General features: G+C 37.2%; 1 protein-coding gene across 1 annotated transcript; it reads right to left on the bottom strand.

The window, feature by feature from the left end:
- Positions 1 to 655: 655 nt before the first annotated feature.
- Positions 656 to 14,047, bottom strand: Ccdc110 (coiled-coil domain containing 110). Its single transcript, XM_046419035.1, is given in 8 exon segments — positions 656 to 705; positions 1,026 to 1,722; positions 1,724 to 3,154; positions 3,947 to 4,057; positions 5,332 to 5,397; positions 5,685 to 5,740; positions 13,348 to 13,599; positions 13,948 to 14,047. Coding segments are annotated over 8 exon segments (2,763 nt in total).
- Between the last annotated feature and the right edge of the window lie 2,737 nt (positions 14,048 to 16,784).

Genomic DNA, 16,784 nt, shown 5'->3' on the forward strand with positions numbered 1-16,784 from the left:
GCTTGATCCAGGAATGCAAGGTTGATGTAATACTTCAAAATTAATTTAATTTACCCTTTAATAAATTAAAGGGGGAAAACCATGCAGAAAAAAACATTTGACAAAATTCAACAAGGAATTGTATAGCTTATAGACAAGAATAATGAGTGCTGTCCTCTGGAGCAAAGGACAGTTCTGCTCATAGCTTTGGAAGCTACAGCTTGTATTTCCTTTGGAGACAAGTTAGGAATCTTACTCTCAATAAAATAGTGTTTCCATCTAGAGCAAAGAGCAGTCATGCTTACTGCACACTATAAAATATTTGGCTTTCATAAACTCAGGGTTTCTCTCCTATAATGCAGCCCACTTTGTAGTTCTCTTCAGGAATTAAGCCTTGGAGAAATGATGCAAAAATGTCAATACTCTATCTACTGCTATCATTATAACAAACCTTTTCTTTATCTCTGATCCAGGTGTTTCATGTCTTTTACTAGATTCCATAAAATTGTGGCAGGCTAACATTTGCTTACTAATTGGGTAAAATCTCAGTTTATTCACAGTTCTTGACAAATTCTGATTTTAAAAACTAGTTTAATCAATTAAAAGGTAATTATAATCCTATGCTGTGGGAAAAAGTACTTGGACAAAAGTATTGGAAACATTGAGTTTTGGAAATTTATTTACATATTTTGGATGGAAACATTTGATACAGTTTACTTGGAATTCCTGGGAAAAAAAAGAGTATTTATTTTTTTTAAATGGGAATGCTTAAATACTTCAGAATAATAATTTTAAAACTCTTGCTCCCTGCCCAAAGATTCTTTTTGCATATTCAATGTATATGAGTAATATAAATAAAATATGAATTTCATTTAAAACACAAAATCCCCCAATAATTCCATTATATAGTAAATTGGTTATGAATGTTATTCATAACCTAAATGGTATTCATCTTAAATTTCCTTCTTATTTCTGTATTCTGGTTAGTGCCCAATAGGCTACAAGACTCTTGACACGTCTCTACTAATCTACCACAACATACATACCTTTCAAATCATGAGCTAAAGGCCTACTCCTAGGATTAGAAGTGTCTTCATAAGTATTATAGTTGTCAAAATGGAATTTCTCTCATCTTGAAATGTGAGTCATTTTTGTTAGGTCATGATGCTGACTAGAAATTTTATCACTTAAACTCAAATATTCTTGCTGAAGATTCCGCATCTCAAATTCCAAGGTGTTCCTTTCATTTTCTATACTTCTTACATAGTTTTCTAAAAGCATTTTGTCTTCAGTAAGTCGACTGAGGCTGTTTTCAAAATTCATATTTTCTTGACTATGTTTCTTTAGTTCTTCTTTCAGAATTTGATTATCTGTCTTAATTTCCACTACCATTTTTGATAACATTTCGCATTCCTTGCTGATTTCTGACAAGCTGTTTTTATAAATATTTGCTTCTGATTTTGCATTTTTAATTTCTTTCAGAAAACTCTCTTCTGAAGCATTTTGGTAAGTTTGAAGAGTCTCAATTTTTCTTTCCATCATTTGTCGAGCAGTAGTAGCATCTTGTAATATTGTTTCAAGGTTCAGTTTTTCATTTTTAATCGTTTCTAAGATTTGAAGAAGCGACTCTTGCTCATTTTTTGCCAGTCTTTCCTTCTCTTTTAGCTGCAGGATCTCCAGCTGGTTTTCTTTTAGCTCATTTTCAAGTGAACTTTTGTCTTGGAGGAGCTGGTATGTTTTTTTTCTCCAGAATGTCTTTTTCATCATGTATCAAGAGAATATTTGTTTTCATTGCTTCCATTTCTATACTCATTCTATTATTTTCACTAGTGACAAGGGCCATATCGTTCTGAATTTTATGTTCCTTACTTTTTAGCTGATCAAATGCATCCAACATTTGTTGCTTCTCCAAAGCAAGCTGACTATTTTTTTCCTCAAGCACTTTGTTTTGGCCTTGGAGAACATTATATTTGCTAATTATTTTCTTAAATTCTTTAAGACATTCTTTGCTGTCGTCTTCTGCTTTAATTAACTTGGACTGAATAGTGTTTTTTTCTTCAACCAAATTCTTCAGTTGCTTTTCGTGGCTTTCAATTTTCTGTATCAGAGATTGTGTGGTAAAGACTAGAGGCTTTATTTTGGTCTTCAGGGTTAGATTTTCGTTTTCCAGTTCTGATACTTTTTTCTGTATCTGCATAGATTCTTTTAGGTAATTCTGTAAGTACTGAATTTTTGCAACACACTGCTCAGTGACAGAATTGACTTTAGATGTTTTCTCATTTTCAGCTACTACTGATCCGTGTTTTACTATAAATGGTTTCCCTTCTTTGTCTTTTATTTCATGTTTTGTTTGGTCAAGGAATGATAGTGTATGTCTTGGAACTCGGGAATGGAATTTTAAATCTGTAATAGTCTTGCCGTTGATAGGAATGTCTTTATTGTTTTTCTCATTATTTTTTCCCCTGTGTATTTCACTCTTAGATAATTTTTTACATTTCCTACAAAAATTCACATGGAATTTTGACACTGTTTCCCTGAGTGGGAGTAACTTGCTTACTAATGCCTCTAATTCTGAAATTCTCTTTGATTTTATATCTTCATTTAAGTTACTTTCTATGCTTTCCTCCTTAGTGAAGTCAATTTTTTCCTTGTGAATGGGGAACAGGTCATAGTTCCCATTTCTTTGAATATTTGGGTTGGTTTTTAAGGTTTGAAGTTCACTTGTAAGTGCCAGTTCCCTATCATGTGACTTTTGAAGCTCTTCCTTCATTTGCTTAATCGAGTAGCAAATATCATCCAAATTTTCACAAAACCCATGCTTCAGAAAAGGCATGTCCATTTTGGATTTATCCAGAATACTTGTATCTGCTTGAGATATCACATTTTGAGATATTTTAGGTAGAAAACTGTACTGATTATTATAATTCTTCAATATGTCAGAATTTTCTGAAGGGTTCATAATTATGATGTTTGAAGCTGAATTATCTGTTGGAGTTCTCAAGTTCTCAAGAGTTAATATGTCCTTGAACTGCATCTGGGATGGAATATTTATACTTTGAGAGAGACTGTTAACATTATTGCTACTGAATTTTTCATCCATTGAAGGACGAATCATGGAATCCTCAAAATGATGAATTTTTTCCATAGACAAGATTTCTTCTGGCTTCTCTATAGGCTGTTGACAATAAAAGCACACTATAAATGTACTGTCATTTGCCATATGATCAAGAAATTAAGATAATAATTTGTGGATGATTTATTTATATAACCAAAATAAACATGGTATCTACTTTTATACAGCAAAAAAGCCTAACAGGTATGGTTTATTTTCCAGAAAATTTAACAACATTTAACCTGTGATTCTGATCTCCTCAATTTGTTTAGAATTTGCACTTATTTCCTGAGGGGATGAGATACATGGACTAACCCCTCAATTTCAGAAATAGAAATTTAACATCCATCAACAGAACATCAAAAATAGGTGGAGAAGGTCATAGATAGGTCAAGGGAGAGTTTCAGGAAAGCAAATATTTCCACTCCTGCTTGCATTCCTAGTTTTAGGTCATTTTAGAGTTATAACTATCCTGAAAAAAATGTGATTTCAAATCAGTATGGACACAGTGAGGGTCACCCTGATTAGCTGTTGCTCTAGGGAGTTCAGACTGGGTCAATCCTAAGTGTATGGAGAGGCTATACAAACTGCCTTGTATTTGAATTTACTTGGAAATCTTTCAGTATCTGGACTAACTCAAACATCCCTCACAGACTCCAAAAGGAATAGGAAACTGCAGAAGTAGAGAAGTAAACGTACGTCTTTTAAGGTCTTCAGGATAGAAACTTCCTTATTTTCGTCTCTGACAGTCAGTTCTTCCTGTGAAGAGGGGGAGAATGTAAAGCTGAAGGTAAACTAGTAGTAGTAACATTTTGAAGCACCTGAATGTAGGAATGATCTGTATAAATAACATACCGAATTCTTTTCAGTGTGTGTACTGAATGCTAGATTTTTTTCTGAGCCAAATTGTGGGGTTTCTACTTCAATAATACTTTTGTTCAGTATCTCACTGATTTCAGACTGTACCTGTAAAAGATAAATTGAGAATGTTAGAATTTCAGATTCATAAACTTATAAATGTATAGGAATAATAGATATTACAATTGAAAAATATTTTTACATTTAAAAAATATTTATTTTTAAGTTTTAGGTGGATACAATGTCTTTATTTTATATTTATGTGGTGCTGAGGATGGAACCCAGTGCCTCGTGCATACTAGGCGAGCGCTCTACCACTGAGCCCCAGCCCCAGCCCATATTTTTTCATTTTCTATACATAAAAATTCTTTCCATCACAGAGAATATAAAATTAAGTGTGCTTACTTTATTGTAAATATGTATCATTAAAGGAGGCTTTAAGAAAATTAAATTAAATTGGATTGTTCTAATTTTTATCTTTCTTAATAACAAAATCAGAAAGATAACTTAGTGAACCAGTAACATTTTATGAACTATATTAAAATAATTTTAGGTGTTTGATTTTTTTACATTATTTAGTAAATATGAGATCTTTGATCTCTGTCATCAGAACAGAACAGAACATTCTATCACTCTGCAGAAGAGTTTGTCTTCTCTTCTATTTCCCTGCAGTTCCTCTTAGCACAAGAACACTGGGTGTTTAAGCCGTTAAGGGAGAGAACAAGCATGGCTTTCTTCTCTTTTCCACTCTGATCTGGAAGAATAAAGTCTCAGAGCTCCTAGCATCCCTTTGTTACCATATCAAGTCTGAGAATTCACTCCTGGAAAGCAAGATATGGAGTGAGACTTGTTCCTGATAACATGAATTTTTTTAAAAAATATTTTTAGCTGTAGATAGATTCAATATATTCTTTTTATGTGGTTCTGAGAATCAAACCCAGTGCCTCATGCATGGTAGGCAAGTGCTCTACCACTGAGCCACAACCCCAACCTCATGAATCTTGATCATATACATGAAGCCATCTTGAAGTGAGCTATTTCTAGGATTTTTGGTTACTTGAGGTAATAGAGTATGTTTCCCCCACTAAGCCAGTTTGACTTATATTTTAAACCTTTCAGTGAGGGTCCCTATTTGTTGACTGTGTATAAATAGCACTTTAGAACTCAGCTAATGCTTTTTCTTTTTGCCTTATATCCAAATAATAAGTATAAAAGAGAGAATATAGTTTCCTCAAAACAATTTTGAGCTTGAACTATGTCATGGCTTCTGATATGTTAAATTCTACATCAGTTTATCCACTGGCTAAGTAGTTGTAGTTAGGAGATGGGAAGATAAATGTTAAGTCACAATGTATCCTATAGAGAGATGAAAAGAACCATACCATGCTAACATTCTGCAAAGTCTGTATTCGCAGAGCCTGAAATGATTCTAACTGATGCTGAAGGACCTATAATGAAATTAAACAAAGTATTAAATTGAATATTTTTAGGCTGCTAAACATAATCTTGGATTGTTCTGATTTTTATATCCCCTAATGTTACCATTATCAGAAAGCATCATATGAGAGTCAGGTGATTCAAATTCTTAGTCATTTTGCTGACTCTACAGAGCTCTTTCATAAAGATTTTTGTGAAGACAAAGTGGAAGAACCAACAAGCATTTGGGAAATATTTATTCCGGACAAGATCAGCCTTTGCATAGGATTTTGGAGCTAATAAAATGAAATAGACTCACTTTCAGTGCTGACTGTGGTTGGATTTGGTTTTCAGATTCTGATATGCAGCCATATTCTGAGAAGTAAATTTGAAAAAAAATGTGGTTTAATTTTTAAATTTTATTTCTCAATAAATAAAAATAGCAAATAACTTTCTTGGATAGGAAGACAATGAGATAATGAGAATATTTAACATTGACATTATGGTAATCACAAATTTAAGAAGTAATTTTCATTTGACTTAAAATACCCACTTGAGTATTATGGTTTTACTTTTATAATAAACCAGTACTTTGCGGCACCTAACTTGAAAAATCTTAAAAGCTCAAATATCCTTGATTCTGAGATACAGACTACATTTCTTTTGTGAAAAAACAAACTAATAATCCTCATATCATGGGAGACTTGGCAGGTTACTGTATTAGTTCTCAGTTTAATAAAATTGTAATGTGACTTTTTCCCCCTTTTAATGCAGAACAGGTTGGATTAACAACATACTGTGAGCCTTGTTATTAAGCAAAGCACTAGAAAGATCCACATGTTCCTTCTGTTAGGAAAGGCAATTCAATGTGCATAGTCCTTTGGTCCCCTCTCAGCCACGTAAGAACTTCCTTATGAACAGAGTGCTCACAGTTTATGTTAAACTTATCACCTTGTGTGGAAATATTTTTCCCCCATTTTACTTATTTATTTGGGAATTGAAACTAGGGATGCTTTACCACTGAGTTACATACCCCGTTCTTTTTAATTTTTTTATTTTGAGACAGCTTTGATCCGTTGCTGAGAGTCTCCCTAAAGTGCTTAAGCCTGGCCTTGAACTTGTGATCCTTCTGCCTTAACCTTTGGAGTCAATGGGATTACAGGCATACACCACAGCTCCTGACACATTTCCCCATTTTAGCCTCAATGTGTATTTCTTTGTTCTGCTCAAGTGTGGAGGGCCTCCCCTGAGCTATTTGAACATCTTCACGGGTTTGGCATTGCAAGCTATTTTGTGGCTCCTCCCAGTTAATGGATTGCTCAATGCACTGACCTCTGCCTTCCCTTGGCTAGGGAGACCCATCTTGTAGCTCCAGAGTTGGGCGTAACCCATTTGGAGCTGGACAGCCCACTGCCTAGCTTATTTGGCAGAAGAACATTCTATAGAAAAACCTTTGAAGTTTGCCCCATATAATAAAGCACTCTCTCTTTCCAGTGTGGTAGCCCAACCCTTAAGGTCAAAGAGCCATCCTGCCCTTGCTTTTCAAAATTACTTTCAGTGTCATGTGGTTTTTTTCACCACCTTCTTTTCTTAACTGTATTTTGCAGCCAGCCCACAACACATAGAGGAAACCCAAATTCCACTATCCACATGGGCCTTGGGTGAGACTCAAGTGTGTGCATTTTATGAAAACTGACCAACCCTGACCAATACACTACCATCTCCCTGAAGTGGGGCATTCTGCTACAGCACAGGAGGGGTGTGTGCAGACCAGTTGTCCTACATTGGTTACCAATGGTGACCTACTGGCCATTTGAGTTCAGTAGCTACTGCAGAAAATTATCTTGCACCTGTCTTTGCTTTGTGACTCAAATGTAGTTGTATCCAGTGTTTGAGTTCTCTTTTCCTTGGTGCTTCCAATACCAACACAGAGTGGACAAAAGTGCTCAAGCTTCTCTTGACGATAGAGAATAGTTATCACATACCCAACATTTCCTGGAAGATAGGTTATAGATATGCAACAGGGGAGAGACTATGTGATATGTGCAAATTTCCTTACATATATCCCTCTTTGTTCATATGTTAGGCAACTTGCGTTAATTCTTTTTTAAATTAAAGAAGTGAAAAAAAAAACTGAATGAAATGAGAGTTAAGATTGAATGGTCTTCTAGGCTAATTCTAGCCCAACAAGTTCTGCCCTTACATAAGGGCTTTGAAAGAGTTTTTTTTCTTCTTCTTCTTCTTCTTTTTTTTTTGTATCATGGATTTGTACCCAGAGTCATTAACCACTGATTTATATCCCTGGCCCTTTTTATTTTGAGACAGGGTCCCACTAGGTTGCTTACAATCTTGCTAAGTTGCTGAGGCTGGCTTCAAACCTGTGATCCTCTTGCCTAAGCCTCCTGAGCCTCTGGGATTATGGGCATGTACCACTGTGCCTAATTAAGAGGCCTCTTTTGGATTGGTAGTCTGCTAGGTATTGTAGAAACTGGTTGCCAACTCCTTTGTCACTTGGCCTTCATCACTGATAGGGCAAAACTGGTTGGGAGCCTGGAGATGTGTATGACCAATTGCAGAATGCCACCTCAGTCAAAGACAGAGAGGGCCAGTGTGTTTACCAGGATGTTGCTTAGCTTTGCATCTAACTGGGAATAAAATGGCAAAAAAAAAAGAAACAAACAAACAAACAAACAAACAAACTGAAGTAAGGCTGGGATGGAGGCAGGAAGGCATCTCAAAGTTTTTTATTCACTCAGATATCTTCTTCTAATGAATTCAAATAGGTCATGCAAATCAAAAAGAAGATATTATCTGGAATTCCACCACCCAAAACTAACATTGTAAATTTTGGGACTTATCCTTCATTGGGCTCTGGGGTCATATTACACATGCTACTGAAGTGATGGATATGCCAATCACCCTGAGGTAATCATTACACATTATATATATACACACACACACACATATATATATACACACACATATATATATATACATTGAAATGCCACACTGTACCTCATAAACAAATAGTTACTATGTGTCAGTTAAGAAAAATGTTTCAAAGAAAGAAAGAGAAAATATATCATGAAGAAGAATAAGAGGTCAGAATCATCATGTTTTTAAAACATATATTTCTATTGTGAATCAGTGTTGATTTACTTCCTCCCAAGAAAAATGAGAAAGCTAGCATTATAATTCCTTCCACATCTACCTCCACTTTTCATGATATTTGCTGTTTGTGTTATTTTCATAGTGAAGTTTCATGATGTTTACATTCTGTTCTGTAACCATAATACTCATAAAACTATTTAAATACCAAAGATAGGATATTATTCTTGGAAATAATTTTAGCCTTCCTCTTTATTCTTAATGGTGTTGCTGTTCAAAATTACATCTCCTTCCTGCAGCAATACCTGCCCTCTTCTATTAGAAGACTTACAAGTTCAAAGCTAAATATAGGATTCCTTTTGCTAAAACCAAGGAAGAAATAAGGGTTCAAAAGAAACCTATAGACTCAAAAGAAACTTCAAAAGAAACTTCACCTCAGTGAAGTGATATAGTAAAGAAAAGATTCTTAAGAAAACACAATGGGGTTTATACATTGCTTCTCTCTATATTTTCTATCTTCCATCTCTTCATTTTTTGGCCACGGTACAATTACATAGTTACCATGCTGCTTCTTGTCATATGGCTCATGTTTAACTTGACCTTGACAATTCTGTTCAGAATTTCTGCTTTTTGAGTAGTATTTTAGATTTTTATTTTATTTTTATTTTTTTTACATCCTTCCATGAGCCCCCATTAGTCTATCCCTCTGAGCTATAGATTCAGGGCCAGGGTAAAAATTGAGTGTAGCTGTCTGCAAAAGGAAAAATCTTTCGGAACAGTATTGACAGGCTTTGTTGGAGGATTTGGTCTCTTTGGTGATACTTTTGGTGGTATTCCCTGAGACTTTGGTTAGAAATTTAGTGGTAGGATGCACCTTCCTTGAGGAAATACTCTCCTGACTTGGCTCATTCTCTCAATTCTCTCAATTCAGAGCCCTGGACCTGGGGTTGCCATGTAGGATTGTTTACTGGACAAGGGTTCCTGGCCAAAAGGCTGTGTGGGGCTCAAATCATCCTATGCTCTTTCTACTCAACTAACCAGCACTTGGGTTGGGTGTGCATCCACTCAGAAGAGGATGGGCCTCTTTAAAATCCCCACAAAGCCATTCCATGGGCTAGTGGCAGAACCACCCAGAACCTCTGCATTTCTTACAGTAAATTCCTGTTTGTTAACCAATCTCCAAGTGTGTACCCATCTGTTTCCAGAAGTTGCTACACTCTACACATATGAATCCTAACCTACAGAAAGGTACAGGTGTTTTCTCTTTTTTTCATTCACAAATGGGTTGGGGATGTTCAAGAGTATTCTCAGGATTTTGACTTGCTTTATTGCTTCTACAAATTGGGCAGAATCAGGAGCCAGGAAATGGTTTGGCTTGCCTGGACCTTCTGTTTTTAATTTTGGCCTCCACTTTCTGATCTTGTGACCTAAGGGAGTGCCCCCTTCCTTCTTCAGGTGCTGCTAGTGAAATTTTTGCTCGTTTTCTAGCACTTTTTAGTTCATTTCATTTGGCACTAAGGAAGGAAGATCTGTCATCTTTCTTCACTCTAAAATCTCTCACTGGAAGTCTAGAAGGATTTTTATAACTTCATGATTCAGCTTTTGTGTGTGTGTGTGTGTGGTGTTGTTTCTTGTTTTAGTGGTTCATTATTCAGCAACTTAATTCAGCTAAGTACTTTAGAATTCCAGAAGAGATGGGATCCTGATGAATCAGTCTTTGATTAAGTAGGTACAATTCTTTCATTGAAGCTGGGGGAAGGTGGAGCATATGGGTAATGACGGAGGTAGGTAAGCAAAGTGAAGGTGGAGGGTGAGCGAGTTTTGGTCTTACTGCTTCTACTTTCCTCACATAGCAAAGGACTGTGTTATGAGTTGTGAGGTGGTGGAAAGAGGAATTGGGGATTTGAGAACAAGAGGAGTGCAATGACTATCTTGGAAGAGAGAGGTTTGAAAAAGAATTTGTTGGGGGCAATAAAGTAAGTTTGCCAAATAGCACTGAACGCTCCTTTTAGATTCAAGTTATGACTCAAAAATGAGTGTTTTTCTCTAGCAATGTCCAGATGATCACTACAGGCAGAGAGTAGGCTGAAAGTTGGATTCACCTATTTTTAAAGCTATTAAAATACTCTTTGTTTTTCTTATGAGTCTTTGGCTGCTACTTATTCCCAAAGGAAAGGCAATTTAAAATTCAGAAATAAAGAGCAACACAGACACTATCAAAGAACCAGATATACATTATCATAGCACATAATCACATGTTCCTCTTAAATTCCTATTGAACATATGGTATTAGGAGGCATTTAGATGAGGTGGAAGATAGGTCCCATCCCTCAAGAAGCTTATGGTCTATGGACTATGCAAGAAAAATTCATATTATATTCAACTTAAATTCTCTAGCTATCTCATATTTAAGTGAAAAGTAAAAAAAAAGAAAAGAAAAGATCAGTGGAGTGACTTGAGATATAATGTGAACATTAAGGGATTTATTAAAAAGCTGCAGAAAGTTATGTCATATTGAGTGTTTGTGGGAGGTATTAGGGCCATACCTCTGGCCAACCAAGTAAGGGAAGCAAACGAGTTTTAAAAATGAAACATGGCAATGACTCTCAGCTTCAAAGATTTGTAACTCTCAGGTTCAAATACTAGGTTTGCTACGATGATTCAAGTACTTGTTGTAGGAGGCCCATGAGTTGTGGCACATTCTGTACAACTGTGAGAGAGATGAACGATGGAGTTGGGTTGCCTGGATTTGAGTCCTGGCTTTGCCACAAACAAGGTGAGGGGATAACTCTAGGCAAGTTTATTGGTAGAGCCTTTATATCCAGTACACGATATGTCGTCAATGCTCAATAAAGCTCAATCTTTCTCCAGCGCCCTGGACAACACATGGTCTTGACATTCTCTGGACTCAGGATATGGCAGTTGCTGGCTCTTTCCCTAAAACTCTGCAGTGATTGCTTCTTCACCTCCTCTAGACCTCCATCAGATGTGACCTGCTGAGAGGTGTTTTCTCCTATCACCTGCCCTACTTAAAATTGCACATTCCCCACCCACCTCTGACATTGCACATGCTCCACACCTCCTTCTCTGCCTTACTTTTCTCCATAAGATTTACTGCCATCTTGCACACAATATCCTGTGTCTGTCTGTTCCCCCGACTAGGAGGTAAGCTTCATATGGGCAGGGGTCTTACATATGGTGTTTACTCTTGGATCCCAATAGATAGAACAGCCCTGGATACACAGCAGTGCTCAGAAATATTGTTTGGCAGACAAACAAAATGAATGAAGACTTGGGTAGGACAGAGGTCCAAAAAAAAAAACAAATGTTGGTCATCCTGAAGTTCCAGAGTATCTCTTTATATACTCATTTCAATGAATCAAAGGCTAATTATGTGAACTCATTGTTCTTATTTGCATGAATAATTAGCACTATTTAGGCAAATCAAGTAAATATTTTGTTGGTTAGTAATCAGAATGGATCACTTGGTGACAGTGAAGTGTAGACAATACAGAAAGAGGGTCCAAAGTCACACCTCCTAATGTGCCTTCAGTTGTAGCAAATCCAGCCATCCTTGGCAGTACCTGATTTGATATATCTAGCATTTACTGAGTACCTGTCCTGTGCTATATCCTGCACTTGTAAACACTATGCTCTCACAAGAGAGACTGTAACTTGTAAACAAGTATTTGTGTTATTTTATAAGTAACTTCATTTTCTATAAATATTGGCATCTTTCTCCAGCGCCCTAGACAGCACATAGTCTTGCCAAATTGAAGTATCCCCATCTCTTCAATCTTAAGTACTCTCTTGGAGGTAAAATACTGGGCCAGTTTAATGTTTAAGTTTTTTTGGGAGGAGGACTCTTTCTCTCCTGTCCCTTTTACCCCTCACAGTTCTCCAAGGAAGCCAGAGTCTCATGGATGGAGGAGGGTGGGCCAAAGAGCAGAGAGGAGACTGGTCCTGCTGGCCTCCACTTGATGTTTCTCATTTTGGTGGTGACTGAGTATCCAGTTGTCTTTCGTCTACTGAGGTGCGGCTGTTCTGGCCTCTTCTTTCAGGGACCTTGCCGAGGCATTTGTGAAGGCTCTGGATTTGTGAAATTGCAGAAATCTCGTTCCCATTTCAAGCTTCTATTTGAACACTTTTCTGCTTCTGGATATCTATATGATGCACATGGGTTATCAGCAACTGGGTCCTCACTTTGTTAGTCTGTCTAGGTACTGTCTCTGCTCAAGTAATCTGCTCCTTCCCTGGCATGTCCCCCTGAACACTAGCCACAGGCGCATAATCACTGAGGGCTTCTCTCAAGGAAATGAGACTCCAGCTTCAGTGTCCTCCGGTTCCTTACCTGGATATTTACACAACCTTATTCCCGGTTCATGCAAAGTTTGAAAACTGTAGCCACTTGGTTTTTTTCAAACATCCTCCCTGTACAATAATCTGTAGTCCACAAATATTTACTGTGAAAAGTAGTTTTCTTAGAAAAGAAGTATCTTTTTAGTGTCTGTCCAAAAACCTCAATACTTGCCATCTAAAGATGAAGTATAGTAGAGTGTTGGTTAAGACCTGTATTCTAGAGACAACCTGCTGAATTCTGACCCTATCCGTTGCTACCTGTGTGACCTTGGGGAGTTAGTTAACCTCTTTGTAAAGTGGGGATAATGAATAGTACCTGTTTCATAGGACTGTTGTGAGGATCGAATGAATGGATACATTTACGTGGTTAGAGTGGTATGTGGCTATCGTTAGTATCATAATAGTTACTAAGTGCATCCGTCGGGCCAGTGGACTTAAGCAATGTGCGGGTTGTCTGTATGCAGTACAGATGTAGCATCATTGCCATAGGCGCAACTTGGCCTGGAAGATTTTACCTGTTTCACTGCCACCAATTTCCTTTAACCCCTCGGAGGCATTTAGGATTTTGGACGCTGAAAGGAGAACGGAGTCGACCGCGTCCTCTTCCTCAGTGTGCTTTTCTGTAACAGAACCCAGCAAGGTCTTTGGTTCCTTTGGGAGGAGTGGAGCCGACCAGGAGCCCCAGCCAGGTGGTCCATGCCCCCTGCGGCCACCGGATGGCGCGCTGCCGCCACGCAGCGGCAGCGGGGAGGGAAGTGGGTGCTTTTCTGGGGCAGAGCAGGGGATGAGCGGCTAGTTAAGAAGATCCGCGCTCCAAACGACCCGGGAAATCCCTGCGGCTTAGGGGTGAAGCGACCCAGCTGCGCTCTACTTTACCCTCCACTTCCCAGGGTCCCCCTAGAGGAGCAGCCCCCTGGCCCCGTTCTTACCGGGGCTCATTTCTGCTGCTCAAGATCTCTCCACCAACTGCCTAGCCCCACGCATTCCCCTCAGTGGCTTCACGCTGGGGCATCCCGTTGCCTAGTAACTGGGTGACCGGGAGGCGGCGCCCCACCCCCACCCCTTTGCCTTGAGCGCAAGTGGGTTTTGCTCTGGCCCTTCAGACACTTTCCCACCCAGCAGTGCCCAGGACATCTGCGAGGTGGGAAGGACCTCCCCTTTGCTCCTCTTTCCCAAATCCAGGGTACAATCCCACTTGGGAGTTTTCTCCCGCATCCTTCCTGCTGAACAGCACTTGGTTTTGATCATATGCTGACTTAAGATAGCACCTGTTGGACCAAAGCTGTATGACGAAAGGGGGACATTTGGGGACAGCTGTTCACCTTTTTTTTTTGCTTCTGCCACGCCATTTCATTGTCTTATCGTTTTATTCCTCTTATTTCAACCCACCCATCAGTGTGGTCTCAGCATTTAGGGATTTGAGCAGCATTTAAATTAGTATATAATATTTATTTTGCAATATCAACCATTACACATAGAATATAGTCACTGAAAATTCAAATTTTAAATCACAGTCATAAAGAATTTAAAGTCACTATGATATAATAATTTGTTATATAATTAACATATGGCTTGCTTCAATAGAAATGAAATTTTATGATAGTTTCAATGTTCATTTGCTCTAATTTCTTGTTTCTTAGAAGAAAATATTACTCTTAGATTTGATAATTTATGGTATTGTAGACAATTTTAATACATTATAATTTTGAGAACTTTAATGTGTCTGTTAAATCACTACTCTAAATAAATTGCATTATTTTGAAAAGAGAATGTAGATTAAAGTCTTTACATTCCCATGTTTATAGCAGCACAATTCACAATAACCAATCTATGGAACTAATCTAGGTGTCCATCATGGATGAATGGATAAAGAAAATGTGGCATATATGCACAATGGAGTTTTATTCAGCCATAAATAAAAATGAAATTATTTTATTTTTTTTTGTGTGTGTGTTAGGGATTTTTCTTTTTTTTTATTGTTGGTTGTTCAAAACATTACATAGTTCTTGATATATCATATTTCACACTTTGATTAAAAAAAAAAAGTAAAAAGCACCTGCATGTGGCTTAGATTGCCCCTGGGTTCAATCTCTAGTACCAAAACAACAACAATAAGATGTTCATAATAGGGGAAGCTGAGAGCTCTGTACAATCTTCATGCTTTTCTATAAATCTACATTTATTCTAAAAGAAAATTTAAAATGATGTATTCTAAAATAAAAATCTTACTTAAGAAAGCAAAAAAAAAAAAAAGAAATTATGTCAGTTGTAGGAAAATGGATGGAACTGGAACCTTTATGTTAAGTAAAATGAGCCAAACTCAAAAGGTCAAGGGTTGCATGTTTTCTCTCCTAAGTGGAAGCTAGGGAGGAAAAAAGAAAAAATAAAAGTTGTGGGTTAGGAACATCATGAAAATCAAAGGGAGATCAGTAGAGGAGAGGGAGCAGGGAGTGGAAGAAGGGGAGGTGGGGGAAGTGTTGGGGAGTGATATTGGCCAGATTATATGGCATGCATGTATGAATGCGTAACAAGAAATCCCATCCTAATGTACACCTATAAAGCACCAATAAAAAGCTAAATAAAGAAAAGAAAGCCATTACATTAAAAAAATTTAAATTGTATGCTAATGAAATTTCTATAATGAATTATTATATTTTATGCAATACTATGTATTAACTTCTAGTAATATAATAAATAGCATAACTTAATATTCTGTAATAACTCCAACTTATGTAATATTTGTGGATTATGAAGGTGTTATGGTTTGGATATTAGGTATCCTCCAAAAGCTCATGTGTGAGACTATGCAAGAAAGTTGACAGATGAAATGGTTGAGTTATGAGAGTCTTAATCTAATCAGTGCTTTAATACCCTGATAGGGATTAACTGGGTGGTAACTGTAGGTAGGTGGGCTGTGGCTGGAAGAGGAGAGTCCCTGGGGGCATGCCTTTGGGGTATATATTTTGTTCTTGGTGAGTGGAGTTCTCTACTTCCTCAGGTTGCTTTGTCCTGAGCTGCTATCCTCTACCACACTCTTCTGCCATGATGTTCTGCCTCACCTGAGCCCTGAGATCTATGAGCCCTAAAATAAACTTTTTTCCCCTAATTGTTCTAGTCTGGTCTTTTGGTCTCAGCAGAGAAAAAACCGACTAAAACAGATGACAAGTGAATGTTGATTATTACATAGAAAGTATGTGTGGATTTAAATAAGAAGGCTCAGTCATACCAGGTAGAAAAAAAAAAAAAAACAGGAAAAAAACAGATGATGATAGTTCTTGCAAAATTAGTGCACTTATTTCAATAGAGACTTATTTAAGTTTAAGATACTTCTCAATTAGTTCATCATAAAAGGGACTTGTTAGTAAGCCGGACAATTTTTTTTAGGTGTTAGGTCAACAGGCCTCTTGGTGATCAAACTCATTTCTCTTTTGGAAATGAAATCATGTTATTTTCAATTAGAACAACACCCAATTAATTTGTCAGAAAATTATTGTAATTAGTATATTAAACATTCATCAAAGTTATAATAAATTCAGAAAAATGTTTTAAATAATGAAAATGCCTACCACAAGAATGGCACACTTCAGAAAACACCCCTTGTTAAGGGCCTCACATGAACCACAGAATTTGGTAACCCTGTTATTTGAAAAGAGAATCTGGAATTGGTACAGAGAATTAACATGTTTCTAAAAAATGGGAATGAGTGGTGGGTCCAGCTCTTTGGGGGGCATTTTACAGCATTTGTGAAAAGTGGAGAAAGTCTCATCTGATTATTCATGACCACTTAAAGCTCTTGCCACCGGTCACAACTTATACTTGAAATTCCCTCTATTCTGAATTCAGTGGGTAACAGTGACTTAATAACTTGGCCTCTTTGAGCCTCAGTTTACCTATCCATAGCATAGGAGACCAGTTGTTGTGAGAATGAGTACAATCCATGTGAAGGCTCCTA

The sequence above is a fragment of the Marmota monax genome, unplaced genomic scaffold (assembly GCF_021218885.2).
Source record: "Marmota monax isolate L192 unplaced genomic scaffold, Marmota_monax_Labrador192_F-V1.1 WCK01_AAM20220418_F8-fsc00345, whole genome shotgun sequence".
In the NCBI taxonomy this organism is placed as follows: Eukaryota; Metazoa; Chordata; class Mammalia; order Rodentia; family Sciuridae; genus Marmota; species Marmota monax.